Genomic DNA, 18,252 nt, shown 5'->3' with positions numbered 1-18,252 from the left:
ACAAATAATGTTGGTCAAACTAGATATTCACATGTAGAAGAATTAAACTTGATCCCTCTCTCTCACTCTGCCCAAAAGGTGATTTAAAGTAGACAAATGATTTAGGTATTAGACTAGAAAATCTGCAACAACTAGAAGAAAATGTAGGCCCAACACCTTAGCATGTTTGTACAGGCACCAATTTCCTTAACAAGATTTCCAAAACACAAGAAATAAAATCAAGAATCAAAATGTGGACAGCATCAAATTATAAAGCTTCTGCACAGCAAAGGAAACAAGAGCATGAAGAGAGACTGCCTACAGAATGAAAGATTTTGTCACCTGCTTCTCAGAGAGGGGATCAATATCCAGAACATATAAAGAACTCAAGAAACTTAACAAAAAATAAATAAATAAATAACCAACCTACTTAATAAATGGGCAAAAGCACTAAATGGGGCATTTCTTAAAAAACAAAAAAAAACAAAAAAAACAAGTGGCCAAAAAATAAATGAAAAAAAATTAAATCTCTCCAGCAATCAGCAAAATGCACATTAAAACTACATTGAGATTTAATTTCACCCCATTCAGAATAACAATTACCAAGAATACAAATAATAATAAATGCTGGTGAGGATGTGGGGAAATGTTATATACTGTTGGTTGGACTGCAAATTGGTGTAACCATTCTAGAAAGCAGTATGGATGTGTCTCAAAAAGCCAGGAATGGAACCAAAATATGATCCAGCTATCTCACTCTTCTGTATATATCCATAAGATCTAATATCAGCATAATATAGTGACATAGACATATCGATGTTTATAAGAGAACAATTCATAAGAGAGATGTTGTGGAATCATCCCAGATGCCCGTCAACATTTGAATGAATGAAGAAAAAAAGTGATATATACACAATGAAGTTTTACTAAGTCATGAAGAATATTGAAATTATGGCATTTGCTGGTACACAAATGGAACTGGAGAACATCATACTGAGTGAAAAAAGCTTGACACAGAAAGTAAAAAGCCAAATGTTTTCTCTCATATGTGGAAACTCTACAAAAATAAGAGAAAATGGGGATGGGGTGGATCTCATGAAAATAGAAGAGAGATCATTGGAGTAGAAGAAGATGATTGAGGGGAAGGGAGAAGGGACAGGAAAAGGCAAGAATGGTGAAATGAAACTAACCAAACTGTTCTGTGTATCTATATAAATATCATACAGTAATCTCACTTTTATACATGTCTATAACACATTAATTTTAAAAAATATAAATAAAGAGAAGAAAGCACAGTAGAGTGGAGGAAAGGTAACAGGGAAGGGAGCAGCAGAGTGAAAGAGGAAACAATAAGGACTGAATTGGAGCAAATTTTATTCCATATATGTATGATTATGTCAAAATGAATCCCAATATTATGTTTATAATGCACTAATAAAAATATTTCAAAAAATATCTGATTATTTCATTGAAAATAAGGATTATGTTTTATAGAATATATCAAATTCCTTTTGTGATAGGACTATATTTTATTCAACCCTTTTATTTTTCAGAACACTTAGTTTAGTACAAATTATATTAAAATCCATTTACATTAAATTATAATTTGGCTGAAAATTCATCCATAATATTTCTTGGTAATATGCATTTATATTTGAACCTGGTGGTAGTTTTTTTTTTCTTTGTGAAACTGAATGAACAAGAATATTTTGCATCTAAAATTACCCACTGATTTATTGGAATGTTACTGTTTTTTTTTTTCTCTAAAATTCTCTCTATTTGAAATATATCCATATCCAACTACTTTTCTTTTGCACAAGTGACTGCAATTTGACATTGGAGCAGAAATTACTACAAAAGGAAATAAAAAGAAAAAGATAGCTTATTTTTTATTTTTTAAGTAACAGCCAAAAATGAAAAGTTTGGTGAAATTATTTTTGTTATTATAGGATGTAAAGGAAAAAAGTCAACATAGTATTTTTTTATTTCTTCTAGGGTAGTACCAAATTTCAATTCAATTATCTAGTAAAGCAATAATATCTAGAACTGTAATAATGAGAATACTGTTGAAATTAAAAAATGTCCAAGTTAATATGATTGAAAAAAATGTGTACAAACAAACAAAAACTTCATGAAAATTCAAGCAATTAGGCATTAATGTTTGAAATTTGGCCATGGAAAACTACTATGACAACCTAAAAGTATGCTAGATGATATAAAGGTAGATATTTTTAATTGCATTTATAAATACATTTTCTTTGAAAATAGGTATTTCTAAATATATCATATAAGGGGGATGATATATGAAAATAATATAAAAGACAAATAGTCTATTTTCCCTCTCTTTCAGTAGTATAGATTCATAATGCAGTTGTTTGTAATCACTATATTGATCTCATAAATATTTTCACCAATTTTAAAAAATGGGAAAGTTCAGTCTGTTAAGGTCTTGGGAGATCCATAGATTTTAAGTATTTTATGTTATGAGTAATATTTATTATTTATGGAAAAACTTAAATATTATATATTATATATCTTATTATTATTATTGCTATTATTATCATGTTACCTTTCTTAGCTAATACTCTGGACCTAATACTCTAGAACAGAAATTAAATTTTAGTAATCTCCTTACACTCTATGATTTGACACAGCTCCTATTATTTTAGATCCCATATACAATAAAGTACTGTAGAATAAACATGTTAATTATTAAACTTTACCTCTATAAAAGCATAGCTGATTGACTTCTCATGAAATGTTTTCACGTTGTTTAGTTTCTAAAGTTTCCAAATGGGAAGGGTCTACTGGATAATCAATTTAGGAAGTACAATGTTCTAGAGATCTTTATATGTGAAGTTTAATTAAGTTTTAAAAATGCATTAATCTGAAATGTATGCAATTTCCCATTACTCATACAGAAATCCCTAACTGGAGAACATCCCTAACTGGAGAACATTTATTTTACCTATATCCTTGAATTCCTTTATCCTTCGGTTCATTGAAAGGATATTTATTAAAAACATCTTTGTTCCTAGCATTGTGCAAGATATTCTGTGTACAACAGTGATGAAAAAAGACAGAAAGTAAAGAAAGAAATTGACCTAGTGTTTACTTCAACAGAGCTTATAATTTGATGGAGTAAGAATTTTAAAAGTATAATTAAAAAGTTTATAATATGCTATGAAGGAAAAATCAGAATATTCTGAGATGATAAGAGGGTATAAATTAGAGCAGTTATGGAAGATTTCCTTGATGACGTGACATTTAAACTGAAGCTAAAGAGGAAAAGCAGATCAATAGTCATAGGGGGAGCATGATAATGAGCAAGAGGAAACAAATGATATAATTTAAATGTGGATACTATCCAGAGAACTGGCCAAGCAGGACACAGACTGCAGTCCTTATTTCAATAGCAGTCACAGGAGGGTGTATTAGAATTATTTTATGTAATCTTAAATTTAAAATAGCCCTCTTAGTACTAAATGAAGAAGGGAGACAAAAATAAGATGTAAAGAAAGGTATTGCAAAGGTATATGTAAAAGTTGGTGGTAACAATAGGAACAGAAACCAGTAAATTCACTCAGTAAGTAAAAGAGGAAAAATTGGGAGGATTTCATAATAGATTGGGAGACAGGAATAAATGGGAATGTGTCAATAATAGTTTTCCAGTTTGAGTGACTAAATGGAAGATGTTCCTTTTAGTAGAGGGGGAACACCATTCATTTGAACAAAATATGGATGTAAAAATATTTCAAATCCAATTGAAGTCTGTAGCATGAATGAATAAACTGTATAAGTAAAAATTATGCTCTTGTTTTTTTTTATTCTAGTGCAAATAGGCCAAGATATGAAATTATATGTATATTAGTAAAATTAAATGGTTTACCCTATCAAAAATAAAGTTATGTACAAATGTAAAACTATATCTACATTTTTGTTGATAAAAAAGTTTGCTCTTTTAGTCCACCTAGTGTTTGCTAAAATAATAAACTATACTAAGATATCAAATAAATATTTCTATCAAATTTAAAATATATATATATATATCTCACACACACACATACACACAAACACACACACCCTGGAAGGAAAAAATCATTTTCTTAAATAAATTGACAAAGTTTATTAAATGATTATATAGGCTTGTTTAATCTTCTTTAAAATTATGGAAATCAAAAAATAACCTTAATATATGCTTCAAAATGCTATGATCATGTCTTCTCCACAAAGAACTAAATAAAATATGTTACACAAAAAGATTTCACAGATATGGTAGCAAGGAATATTGACAATCATGAATATTTCACATAGTTAATGACAATGGTATAATAATAATGAGGTGACTTATAAAAGATGTCATATGTAATGTGAACATGTATAGTAGTTTTTATAATATAGTAATTTAATATTTACAACACTCTTGTGAGATTCAGAAAAGACATGGTAACCCATAAATATATATAATTTTTGGTTTTATGCCTAAAGTAAATAATGCATTTAAATTTTAAATGAAGAGAAGATTAAACTGTTTGTCCAAAGTCATGTTAACAGGGGACAGACAGGCATGAGTGGTGAGAAAATGAAGTGAAGAGACTAATTCTATGAACTGGGCCCACTGTGATGATTCCAACATGCTTTCTTTTTTAAAAACAGTGATTTATCTGTGGCCTGGCTTCAGTTGAAATGATTTTTTATATTCCTTAGTAAATCACCTGTTATCTGCAGGAGAAATGCAGGCCTGAAATAATTCCAATAAGAATACAAGTTCCCATGAAATAAGAATTTTAAGACCCTTTCACAGACCACTTACCAGCTCAGGGAAATAAGGATAATTCCCCCTTGAATACAAAGTTTGTACAAACAGATTCCAATTAGAATTGGTTACCATGGGCCAGAGTCACTTAAAGTGATCATGGCAGTAGGAACTTGAAAGTCTAATATCATCCTGCTGTCAGTCAAAAGTCAAGAGGTTGACCTGGGTGAAATTCTCTGGAAACTACCATAGAATCTCAATAAAACTGAAAGACAAAAGAGGCACACTGTCTCTCTCCTGTCTGAGGGCCCTGGACCTCCTTAAGACTGTCCCCTTTCCTTCATCGCATCCTGTGGGAGGTCATCCTGCTCTGTGACCAGCATTTTCCTTTCCTGATTGCATCAGTCACTTCTAGTGCTCTGGCCACACCAAAGTGGCTCATGGTGGCTGCCCCAATCTTGGAAGTCGCAAAATTTCACAAAATGTGTCTTCATGTGTAGGCGTGCCTTCCTGCAGACCCATGGGTCAGCTATGCTCACGCATTCCTTTGTGATATAACCCCCTTGCCCTGTTTGGGATAGAATGTTCCATGGAAATGCCCTTTGTGTGTCCCCTTCTCTTGCTCTGCCTTTGGGTGTGGCCTTCCTAGCTGTCAGTCAACTTGCTGACAGCAGACATCTGGAAGCTAGATTCAGCCCCTTGAAACCTGACCCCTTGCCTCATTTGAATGGCTTCTCCTCAATAAAGGGGGTAGGCACATGTTCCCTCACTCTTTTTCTGCGGACCCTTAAGGTCGGAGGAGCCGTCACAGGACCCCTAAAGAAAAAGGTATCTCTGTCTCTTATGTGGTTATTTTGCTCAGCCCAGTTCCCCTGAAGTGACCCTGAGTGTTTTTGTCGCCAGGAATGCTACACCATCCCTTCTAATAAATTCAGGTCTGTTACTCCAAGTGAGGTGTCTGATATCTTTCTAAAATGATCATAAGAAGTAGAATTGAAAGGGAAGCCCCTCCCTTGCCTAGGTTTTCTATAAGTCCCCAGCCCTATAACAATGTAAGAGTGCAAAGGACAGGGGGGGACACAATGAACAAGTATGGTTCCTAACTCTACTGACTTAGATTGAATTCAACATAAGTTTCAACATTTATAAACTCTGGAAATCTGAATCAATTATCATCATATACATTCAAGTTTTTCTAAAAAACTAGATTGTGAAAAAAATTATTTTCAAAATATTTCTAGCTCTAATAATCCATGATCCATGATAAATCATAATTAAGGAAGTGTATCAAATATCTATATTTTAAAATATTTATCCAAAATAAAATCAGGAAAATGTATCTTGCCCGAAGATGTGAAATTAGAGATCATTGTAATAAAGAGCCATGTGAGACAACACTTTATGAGAGAGCAAATTCTGTCTTAAATAAGAGAACATATTTCTAGAATGAGGTTCTTTCTAAACTGAAGCTGCTGTGAGGGAATTAATTTCAATCGATATTAGGCAGATCCCTACTATATACAATTCTGCAATTTTATATACTATATACTATTTTATATATTATATACTATTTTGCAAACTATTGGCAATTAAAAGTCTTTAAGAATTCCTGTCCTAAAGAATCTATAGGTCAGTAGAGAACATCATGGTAAATGATATAAGCCTAACTCAGAAAATCAAAGGTCAAATGTTTTCCTTCATTTGCAGAAGCTAGATTAAAATGAGGAGGAAAGAGAAGAGGGTGGAGTGGAATCCCATGAAAATAGAAAAGAGATTATTGGAGTAGAAGAAAGGAATAGAGGAAGAGGGAGAAAAGACAGAAAATGGAAGAATTGCACAATGAAACTGATGAAATTACCCCATGTCCATATATGAATATACCACAATGAATTTTACCTTTATGTATATCTATAGTAAACTAATTTAAAATATATATATATATATATATATATATATATATAAAGAGGAGGAAAAAAAAGGAGATAGGGAAGGGAGGACAGAAAAGGGAAGTAATGGGGACTGACTGGAACGAATTATATTCTGTGCCTGTAAAGTTATGTTAAAATGAATTCCAAAATTACGTAAAACTGTAATGCACGAATTAAAAAAAAGGACTTATTGTACTATAAGGTAAATAGGTATGTGAAAGTTAATAATTTAATAAAACATATAAGAGATATAGTTGGAAGCTAGATATGTGGAAGCAAGATGAAAACAATGATTTCCATTTCCTAGAATATGAAAAAGGCTTATTACAGAATTAACAATTTAACTATGTCTTAAAGAATAAAAAATAACAGTAAGACTTTAATAATACATTAAAACATGAGCAAGATGTCAATAGTTATAGAAAAGGAAAGATATTCCATTATAAAACAAAACAAAACTCTATATGCTCTTAAAGTCAATAACATGGAGAAGTACAGAAGGAGTTGGAAAACATTTTTGGCTATTCTTGGCTGATGTTCTTGGCTGTTATGTGTGGAATTTGAACCATATATTTATCAGAGTTTCCAGAAGGATGGGGATCGCTCTAACTTAGTTTCAGAATAATCATTTGGAGTAATTCAATGGAGAATATTGTGAAATAAACTTACTGATTATCAGAGTACCATTAAAATTTATGACAGTCATGGGCTTGGAAAAATAAATTATGATATATATGCAAAATGGCACAAATGCTTTTATTTTCATGGTGCTGGGGATTGAACCCAGGGCCTTATGCATGTGAGGTAAGCACTCTACCAACTGAGCTAAATCCCTAGCCCTGATACAAACACTTTTGAATATAGTTTGGCAGCTTGTTACCAAATTAAGGCCAAACTACCAAAAGTGCTGGACCTCAAATTATACTATACGGCTGTGATAACAAAACAGCATTGTACTGGCATCAAAATAAGCATGAAGACCATTGGAATGGAATAGATGAAGCAGATACAAACCCACATAGATACAAGTTATCTGAAACTAGACAAAGTTGCCAAACATGTTGGAGAAAAAATTGCCTTTTAACAAATGGTGCTGGGAAAACTCAAAATCCATAGGTAATAAAGTGAAATTTAACCTCATGACTCACCCTGCAGAAAACTCAACTCACAGTAGACCAAAGACCTAGGAATTAGATCAGAAACCCTGCAACTGCTAGAAGAAATTGTAGGCCCAACACTCCAACATATTAGCTCAGGAACTGCCTTTCTTACAAGACTCTAAAGTGCAAGACATAAAATTAGAAATAAATAAATGAATGGGACCAAATTAAAAAGCTTCTTCACAGCAAAGGAAACAATTAGGAGCATGAAGAAGGAGCCTAAAGAATGGAAGAAAAATCTTTGCACCTGTCTCTCAGATTGGATGTTAATATCTAGGATATATAAAGGACTCAAAAAACTTAACATCAAAAAAATGATCCAACTAATAAATGAGCAAAGGAAATAAACAATTCTCAAAAGAAGAAATGCAAAGGATCAACAAATATATGAAAAGTGTTCAACATCTCTAGCAGTTTAAGAAATGCAAATTATAACTACATTGAGATTTCATCTCACTCCAGTCAAAATGACAATTATCAAGAATATCAGTAAAAATAGATATTGGTGAGAATGTGGGGGGAAGGGTACACTGATATATTGTTTGTGGGACTGCAAATTGGTGCAACTACTCTGGAAAACAGTAGGAAGTGTCCTCAAAGAAACTAGGACTAAAACCACCATACGACCTGGTATATATCCAAACAATTTGAAATCAGCATACTACAGTGATACATCAATGTTTATAATAGCTCAATTCACAATGGCTATTCTGTGGAGTCAATTTAGGTGTCCTTCAACAGATGAATGGACAAAGAAATTGTGGTATATATACACAATGGATTATTACTCAGCTATCAGGAAGAATGACTTTAGGACATTTGCCAGTAAATGGATGGATTAGAGACTATCATGCTAAATGAAATAAGCCAATGCCCCCCAAAACAATGGTCAAATGTTTTCTCTGATATGTGGAGCCTAACTCACAATAAAGTGGGGGGAGATAAGAGAAGTTTTGTGGATAAGACAAAGGGGAATGAAGGGAAGGGGGAAGGAATGGGATAGGGAACAACAATAGAATGAATTGGGCCTAATGTTCCTGTATATATGTATATGCATATAGCACAGTGAATCTCATCATTGTGTACAACCACAAGACATTAATTTTTTAATATTTATTTTTTAATTTTAGGTGGACATATATCTTTATTATATTTTTATGTGGTGCTGAGAATCCAACCCAGTGCCTCACCCATTGTAGGTGAGCGTGCTACCACTTGAGCCACAACCCCAGCCCAACATTAATTTTTTAAAAAGTATAATTAAATAGAAAGATCAGTAGAGTAGATGGAAGGGAATAGAAAGTGAGAGGAAAGGAGGGAAAGAGAGACACTGGAGACTGAATTAGAACAAATTATAATCCATGCTTTTATAATTATATCAAAATAAATTTTATTATCATGTAAAACCAAAAAGAACCAATAAAAAATTAGAAACAAACACTAAACATGGTCTCAGCATACATTTTAGAAATCCTACTCCGTGTTATTTACAGAAGGGAATTGATAATATTACTGCTTAAAAACTGCATAAGACATTTATAGTAGATCTATTAATAATTGATAAAAAAGTGAAAGTTACAAAGATGTTCTTCAGTAAGAGAAGGAATAGACAATCTGTGGTATATTGAGATAATGCATTTTATTCAGCATTAAAAGAAATAGGTTATCAAGCCATGAAAAGACATGGAGAAAGCTTTAATGCATATTATAAAGTGAAAGAAGTGAAAATTCAGTTGTTGTCAAGAAGTGGTGGGGGAGGACTGAAAAGGGAAAGCACAGGATTTTTAGGTCAGTGCAACTACTTTGTATGATACTATAATGTTATATGCACATTAGGATGCATTAATAAAAACATAGAGACTGTAAAATACCAAGAGTAAATACTAATCTAAACTGCAGAGTTTGAAAGATTAAAAAATGTCAGTGTAAGCTCATCAATTGTATCAGATGAACCACTCTGGTAGAGGGTGTGGATAACAGGGGAGGCAGGGAATGTATCAGAAAACTCTGTACCTTCCATCACTTTTGTTGTGAACTCAAAGTTTCTTTAAAAATAAAGTCCTTTATAAATAAAATAAAAGAAAATGATGACAGATATATTTTGAAGTAGAAATGCAGGATGGATCAGGTGGGAAGAAAAGGAGATGTATTTCTCTCTCTCTATATATATATATAGTAGCGGACAGGTAGAATGGCAGTCTAAGATTTAATGCACAACATGAGTACTATAACTAGTGCAATACTGCCTTAGGGTTAAAAGAAGATAGAAATTTCATAATCTGAAAAATAATAAGAAGGTATGCAGTAGGTGAAGGATGCAAATACAACTACATCTCCTAAGGACTAGAGGGGTGCTTCATAATATAATCACCTCCAAAGAGGGCCAGAAAGATAATGGATTAGTTAACTTCTCTTGGCTATATACAGTGTGAAGTGCTTGTCAAAACTCCACATGGTCATGTTCAACAGAAGTCTGTGATGTCAGCTCAATGCTCAGGACAAAGGTTAAAACAGGGAATTTCTCACTTTGAGAGACATGGGTATATATGGAGGTACTACATGAAAATTTTGGAGTAGAGGAAAGAGAGAGCTAGAAGCAGATTTTAAAGGAATATTAACATTCAAAGCATGAGAATTGAACAACAACAATAACATGGCTCAGCCTGCAGAGATGTAGCTTGAGAACTAAGGGAGTTTTCCATAAATTTGGGAATCCACATAAGTTTCAAATAGATTAATGAATGAGAAATGCTTTTGAGTTTGATACATATAGAATAGACAGACATGATATATGATTTTATATGATGTTAGTGGTGTGATATGAGTGAAATCCAGATTAGATAGATAGACACAGACAGAAGAGACAGACAACAAAGAGACAACTATAGATATGTTGGCACTTGGATTGATTGACAAATTTAGATAATTTTGTCATTGAGGTGAAGAGTCAGTGATAGTTGCATTCCAGAGCTTCCTCTGCGAGAAATGTTTTTACAAAGGCTGATAATCCAGTTACAGTTTCAGATATGGGTGTAAAGGTGCTGCTTTAAGATAATGTTTATCTTAGTTTCAATTCATCACATATAAAAATCAGAGTCACTTTGGTCCTTTTCACAATAATCGAGCATAAGAGATATACAAAAACTCAGTGGTATAATTTATAGCTTATAGTTTTCAACAAGGGCCTGGTAACATATTTGTGACTAACCTATCTACTTCCTATGGGCAATGACAATTTTTTCATAGTAAGAAAATAGTGGACTACAGGAATTTAGTGTGCACTCACATCAGGCCAAAATAATCTCATGCATATGTTGAGAATGACATTACAATAATTAAAACATGTTATCCAACCCTCTTTTTTCTGTAGAGTGCTCATTATCACCCTCGTTTCTAATATTTTCACTCTTTTTGATTTTAAGATTACTAACCAAAAAGAAAACTAATTGATCTTCTTTGGGGTCAGTGGGGTTAATGAGCAGAAGGGAGTGTAGCATAGCAACCAATGTCATGACCCTAAAAGGGCTTTTGCCAATCACAGTTCTAAACCATTGTGCTTTGTTTTAATTTTTTCTCTCAATGGGAAATCCATTTCATTTTATTTCTGGGCTCCTACAGGATGATTGATAGCCAAACATTCATTTACCTCATACCAGGAATAACATTAAAAATACTAATTATAAAGTTTAATTTCTTGGCTTTTAAATATTTTTTTTTGAAAATGCAGGCAGAGATACACAAACAACAATTTATATCTGCATAATTCAGGAAAATGTATAAAATGTAAATCTTTAAATGCAAAGCAAGATCTGTTTTATAAAGTGATCCATAAGGGAAATTAAGTTTTGTAGCCTTCAAATGTCAGAAAAAAAGCTTTTGATCCCTTAAGGCAAACATTTTTGAGATTGAGTTCCACCACATAATTATGATCGTTTTCTTAGTTACATTTTCTAGTTCCCTGCTGGCTGTTTTTCTATATAAACTTAGTTTTATTTCCAATTATATCATTATAGAGAAGAGTATCAGGTTTAATTAAATAAGAACATGAAAATAATTATCATTCCTTTATCTGTATAAACTAATTTGGCTACCTAAGGTAGACTATCCCATAAAGAAAAATGTAATTCTCTTAGTCCATCAATTAACTATAAATAAAGCCCAGTGCATTTATAAATTCTCACTCATTCATATTTTCTTTCACTTATTTCTTGATGTATGTTGGCCTTCCTTTCTTTCATTTTCAAATAGATTTATTAATCATTTATTATATAAATCATTTGATATGTGAGAGGATGTATGGATATAGTTTCTATTGACATAAAAATGAATTAATTACAATCCTGCCCTTAAAATAAATGTGTAAAACAGTTAAATTATTTCAAATCAAATACAAACAAGTCAAATAGCTGTTTATACCAAATAATGACTTCATTCTACTTTAGAGTCCATGTAGACATATATTTATATTTACTTGAAAAGTGAGCATCAATTTAAAGTCATTTAAGCTAAATTAAGCCATATAAGTCTGAAAATCATTTTTATTTCTTTCTAAATTTTTTTATAGTTTTAGATGGACAGAATGCCCTTATTTTATTTTATTATTATTATTTTTTAATGTGGTGCTGAGGATTGAACCCAGCACCTCAATGCATACTAGGCAAGTGCTCTGCCACTGAGCTACAGCCCCAGCCCTCATTTTTATTTCTTAAGTGATTTCTTAATACATTGTGCAATGCCCATGGAAATAACTGCTTTGTGCATATCCTTACATCATATGGGTACTTACCTGTATGACACTGTCTCCCGCACTCATGTCTGTGTATACATAGACATCATAGGATATTTCTGGGAAGGTTGGAGTATTGTCATTTGCATCCATTACTCGAATATTGACAATAACTGGCTCGCTTTCTTGTACTCCATCAAATGCTGTTATCTTTAGAGGAAGAAAAATACACTTAATAGAGAACTCATGCAAGTATAAATAGTACAGAATCCACTCTTACAACTTAATGAGTTTTTAATAAGTGATTTACAATTTTAAAAGGGTAATAAGATGTTTTGTTGATGAAAGGAAGTAATAAAAATATATACGCATATATTCAAGTTTTTTAATGTACTAAAAAGAAATTAGTAGGGATCCTGTTCTACTTTCAACACATTCCAATGCAAGCACATTTTAAATAAGGGGATATGCAAAATATCTTGGAGGCTTAAAGTGAACCAATAACATTACTGATTCCTTAGAGCTAAATACAAAGTAATCCTTAAAAATTAAATGGAAAATATTCTTCATGTTTAGGTATTTTAAATATAATATTGTGTAATATTACAATATAATATCTACTTTTTACTGGAGCATTTTAATTATACAGAACAATGGGTTTCTCTGCAGCATATCTGTACATGAAAATAACATAGTTGACTCATATCCCTGCCCCCATTCTTCTTCCTTGCCCTCCCTCTTACTCCTCCACCCCTTCCTCTTATTTAATAGTTTCTACTATTTTCATATTTTCTTTTTTCCCCTTAGATATAATAGTTACTTTCATAGTTAACATTAACATATTTTTATCAGACAAGAAGTTAGGTACACTAAATATGTTAAATTATATTGTACAAATTCACAAAACGATAATTTTAAAGGACTCACTAACATTTGTTACTAGTGATTACAGTATTAAAAATTTGAAAACTCAATAATTATTAATGTGTCATTGGATTAATTTAGTTTCTCTGTTAATGTCTCTTTCAAGGACCTATTGGATATTTATTTCTTTCATTTGTACAGTGGTGGGGTAGTGGTTGCAGAACACTTTGGTAACAGAAAACAAGTTTGGAAAGATTGTAAGCATGATGGAAAAAGGAATGCAAAATATAATATACAAAAATTTTAAAAATTGATCCATTTTTAATAACTATAGTATATATATATATATATATATATATATATATATATATATATTCTATAAATGTGTAATAAAGGGGTTCTCCTTGATTTTTCTCCACTTAAAAAAAATAATTGAGAGTGTGTGACAATCAATTCTACAAGTATCAGACATCCATTCTTGTGAGAATGGCTTCTGGAATCAACTATGTGTCTAATAAGGTTTAGACACATAACTAATTGTCAAATAAGATTTTCTAGAAATTCCAGTCTTTTGTTATGTAGGCCTGTCCAGAAAGAAATCCCAAGTTCAATAACTTGCATCTATTATCTGTTCATCTTTTCTTACACTTTATTGAAGGATCTGACATAGTTTTTAGATCTGTACTTATCTCTTAAACCTTATTATACTAGTCCGTGTGTGTGTGTGTGTGTATGTATGTGTTTCTACTTCATGATAAATATGTGCAATCACAACTTTAATAATATTCACTCCCCAACCTTGATTAATCAACCCCAACCCATGATTTCTCCATGCTATTGACATTTGGGCCGGATAGTTTTTAGTAAGGGGTGTTTGGTGTGTCATAAGATTTTCAGAGCCATATTTTGTATCTATCCATTAGAGGCCAGTAGCACTCCCTTCCGTTGTGACATCCAGAAATGCCTCCATATGTAACAAAACATTCTCTGAATGTAAAAAAAATATCCTCAGTTGAGAATTACTAGCTTAACCCTATGACAAAATTGAAAATACAACAAAAAGTTTAAGACAGGATTATTTGGTGAATTCTAGTTTATATTATTAATTTTTAGTGTATGGTGAAGACTGAAGAAGTGTTTTCCTTTTGTGGGGAAAATATTAATGTAGCTACACAAATTTATGCACTGAGAAAGGTGAGATACATATGAAGAATTTTTTGCAATTGATATTTTCTTCAACATTACCTGAAATATTTAAGTTTTCTCTTCAAATCATAGACCTTGTCAATTTTAACCAGACATCTCTTTCCATTTCAAAAAGACAGAAGACATTTACATGCATATATATGAAATTTTTTACCGAAAATGTGTAAGTTTGCTGTTCTTCCCTGTCCACTGGTTGCAGCAGGGTGAGGTAGCGAGTGACACCAGTCTGTGTGACAGTGAAGACTGATGTGTAATCATTCAGAAAAAGGTGAAGCTCTGGGTCTTTTGTCTTAAAAAAAAAAAAAGTTCATTATTGAAAAGTTGATTACATAATGTGGCTATTAGTTTAATTACCTAAAATTAATTTTTAATGTTTGTTACAAAAAATATGTACAACTATATTAAGATTTACTAAGAAAAAAAAGAAATGTTAATAGATATTTACTCATGAATAATCTAAGGTGGTCGAAAAATGGTGACCCGTAGTATGAAATGCAGAATATTTTAAAATATGTACTAGAAGACTGGAAATGTAGCGGAGAGGTACAGAGGTTGCCTAGCAGGAACAAAAGTTCAAGCCCTCATATTGAAAAACTATTTTAAAAGAAAAATATTGCTGTAATTAATATCAAAAAACAAGGAAAAGAATAAAAAGAATAAAAAGCAATACAATTGAACATATTCTTACTTACTACTTAATATCAATATTTTCCATAACTTTATTGGATTCAAGAAATAAGAAATAAATGTAAGAAAAGGAAATTGGGTCCCAGAAGTTTAGTTATAAGATTTTACAGTTCCTTCATTTGTAGTAATAAACTGCTCATATCTTGTTCAAGGTTTAATGTAAAATAGGAATAAAATCAGTTATGTATTATTCATTATCCATAAATATCATGCTTTCTCCTCATTTTACTATTGCAAAGTTTTTTCAAACATAACACTTATTTTAATTAAAATATTTCAGATAATTTTTTAAAAAAAATAAGAATTTAACACAGGTATCTATTAAGAGAGCCTGGAAAAAATGATAATGCATATTGAGGTTTAAGCATATTCAAAGGTTCAAGAATAAGAGATAATTAACTTGGCACAGAAAATTCTTCACAATTTTATTGCCAACCCTGAATGATAATTATTCTCTGCAATTCAGAGAAAAAACAGATATAAAGCAAGGACACTTGGATTGGTATATGTGTAGTGGGACGGGAAAGCAGGTGGGGCAAACAAAAGGTGAATATTGAGAGAGTGGAATATGAGGAAGACTATGAAAAATAAAAATGTATAATACCGGGAGCTAAGGTATCTGTATGGATATGATACCTTTTAAAATACTATGAATAGTATGATGTGAAACACAGTTTCATAAGAAAGAACTTTTTTCCTAAGTCTAGTATCAAGGACATAGGACAGAGCAGAGAGTAACAGATTGTTAAAAAAATATTCATTTGGAAATAAAACCAGGATTCACATTTTTAAATTTTCTATGTGAATAAAGAAAGTTGTAAAGCCCATTAATACAATTAAAAGTGGGTACACTTTAAACCACACTATACTTTAACTTATAAAAATTTTCAAAACTGAAATCTGTATTTCTTCAAACAATTTAAAATGAATAATTTCATTTGAACCTGAAGTTATGCATTCATAATATCTCATTTTGTGGTAATTTCTGTGTCCATGATTTTGATTTAAGGTCGGTGTGCTACATTTGTCTCCAAATAATGCAAAAATTAATGCTAAAGGTAATAGCTTCAATTGGTCTGCATATTACAAAGTAGTCACATACATTAAAATACAATGGGCAAGAGATCTTACAATCTGATATTTTCAAACAGGTATTTCAGACATTTGCATTTTAATGTCATGAGATCAATTTAAGATATGGATAGAAAGTGGGTTATTTTGAATAATCAAATATGATACTCAATTTTTAAAATAGAATTATTTATTTATAAAAGTAACGTTTTGAACCACATTCTAGAAGATTCTCATTATTTTGTTACACTTCACAGTCACGATGAAATTCAATTATTACTTCAAAGATGATCAAAAATATTAGCATGCATCAATATCAAAATAAATAGCATATATTTTTCCTCAGTTTTCTTAACGTCACAATAATGCATCTAATACACTTCATGTTACTAAAAACTTTAAGGTCCAGTAATACGTAGTAGCAAGTTTTGCTATGTGGCTTCTTTACTATTTATTTTTTTATTTTTGTACAAATCCCTTATTATTTCTTTATTTAGTTAATACTTTAATTATCTTTTAATTTCTTTTCTTCCATTCAACTGTAGCCCCTACCAAATTAGCTAGATATATTCCTTCCTATACTCATGAGCTTTTTAAACATTTGAATGTTGTTGTAAGCGACTGTGTGTATGTGTGTGGCTATAGTCTATTGCGGTATGTCACAAAGGGAATCATTTTGTTTTATCAATTATCTGAAAATCCTAAGATTTCATTGTCAAATGTTTCTATTTAAAATGATACACAAATTTGATAATCTATAAAATGTCTCATATTGCATAAAAAAGATATTAAATATCTTTTGATAATTTGTTTCTCAACTTCTTGACTTCTCTTATAGTAACTAGCAAGAGATCAATAAATACATCCTCTAGGATTACAGATTGTTATTTCTTAAAAAAGAGATAATGTAATATATAAAATTAGAAGTATACATGACCTTTCATAAAACATTTTAATTTATTTTACACAGTTAATCTATGATTGAAATAGAACTCTTTGATATTTATATTTACTTAAAATAGTAGATTTTATATGTATGTATGTATGTGTACATACATACACACTTAGATGTATATATCATACACAGATGCTATTGGTGAGTATCTTGATGTTTAAGTACAAAAACTTAAGACATATTTGGAAATTTTCAGCAAAATATAATTCAAAGTTTAATATTTTAGCTTGATTTTTAAAAATAATACCACTTTCAAGAGTGATATGAGTGTTTCAGAAAGTATATTATGTTTTTATTCATTTTGTGAAAATTTTATGTAATATTAATATCAATCTTCAGTGTTCATGCATTGACATCACAAAACTATTGTTTTGATTGACAGTATTTACAGTGATTTTGCTGCTCTTGACAAGTTCAGTTATGTAAAAAAATTAGTAAGGAACAATGTATATATGAAGTCAAATATCCTTCGTTCAAACCCTTTATAACTTTAAATCTTTCTTTGACAAACTGCATCATAATATTCAGTTTGTATTTCATAAACATATTAGAACTTTATATTCCTATAATAAATGTGCTAAGTTCAGTCAACATTTGTATATATATAACACATTTCAATTCATAGTTTTAAGTTTCATAAATTGGGATACAAGTAGAAAAATAATGATAGAGAATACATATTTTGTAGTAGTTGTGTCTGTTGGATTATTTAAAATGAATGGTAGTATTCTAAATCAATATATAAACAGATAATTGATTAAAATCATTTTCTTCTGTGACATAAGGAAATACTTACTATAGAATATGCATTTGGTATGTACTAAAAGCATGACTTATTACTACATTGACTTATATATTATTATTTGAGAGTAAAACAAATTCTGACATACACTCAAAATGACATAAAAATGAATATAAAT

The 18,252-nt window shown here is 31.0% G+C and overlaps 1 protein-coding gene across 3 annotated transcripts in view; it reads right to left on the bottom strand.

Moving 5' to 3' along the window:
* Pcdh15 (protocadherin related 15) overlaps positions 1-18,252 on the bottom strand; it is a 1,685,700-nt gene that overhangs the window by 305,691 nt on the left and 1,361,757 nt on the right. For all 3 annotated transcript variants that reach the window (XM_058578029.1, XM_058578030.1, XM_058578028.1), the window contains 2 exons: positions 14,774-14,908; positions 12,610-12,759 (listed from right to left, as the gene is read on the bottom strand). In XM_058578029.1, the coding sequence (XP_058434012.1) occupies positions 12,610-12,759; positions 14,774-14,908 (285 nt within the window). The remainder of the gene's footprint in view (positions 1-12,609; positions 12,760-14,773; positions 14,909-18,252) is intronic.

This window comes from Marmota monax, unplaced genomic scaffold, assembly GCF_021218885.2.
Source record: "Marmota monax isolate L192 unplaced genomic scaffold, Marmota_monax_Labrador192_F-V1.1 WCK01_AAM20220418_F8-fsc00019, whole genome shotgun sequence".
Classification (NCBI taxonomy): Eukaryota; Metazoa; Chordata; class Mammalia; order Rodentia; family Sciuridae; genus Marmota; species Marmota monax.
Note: the sequence above shows the minus strand (reverse complement) of the source record. Positions and strands in the feature narration are given on the sequence as shown.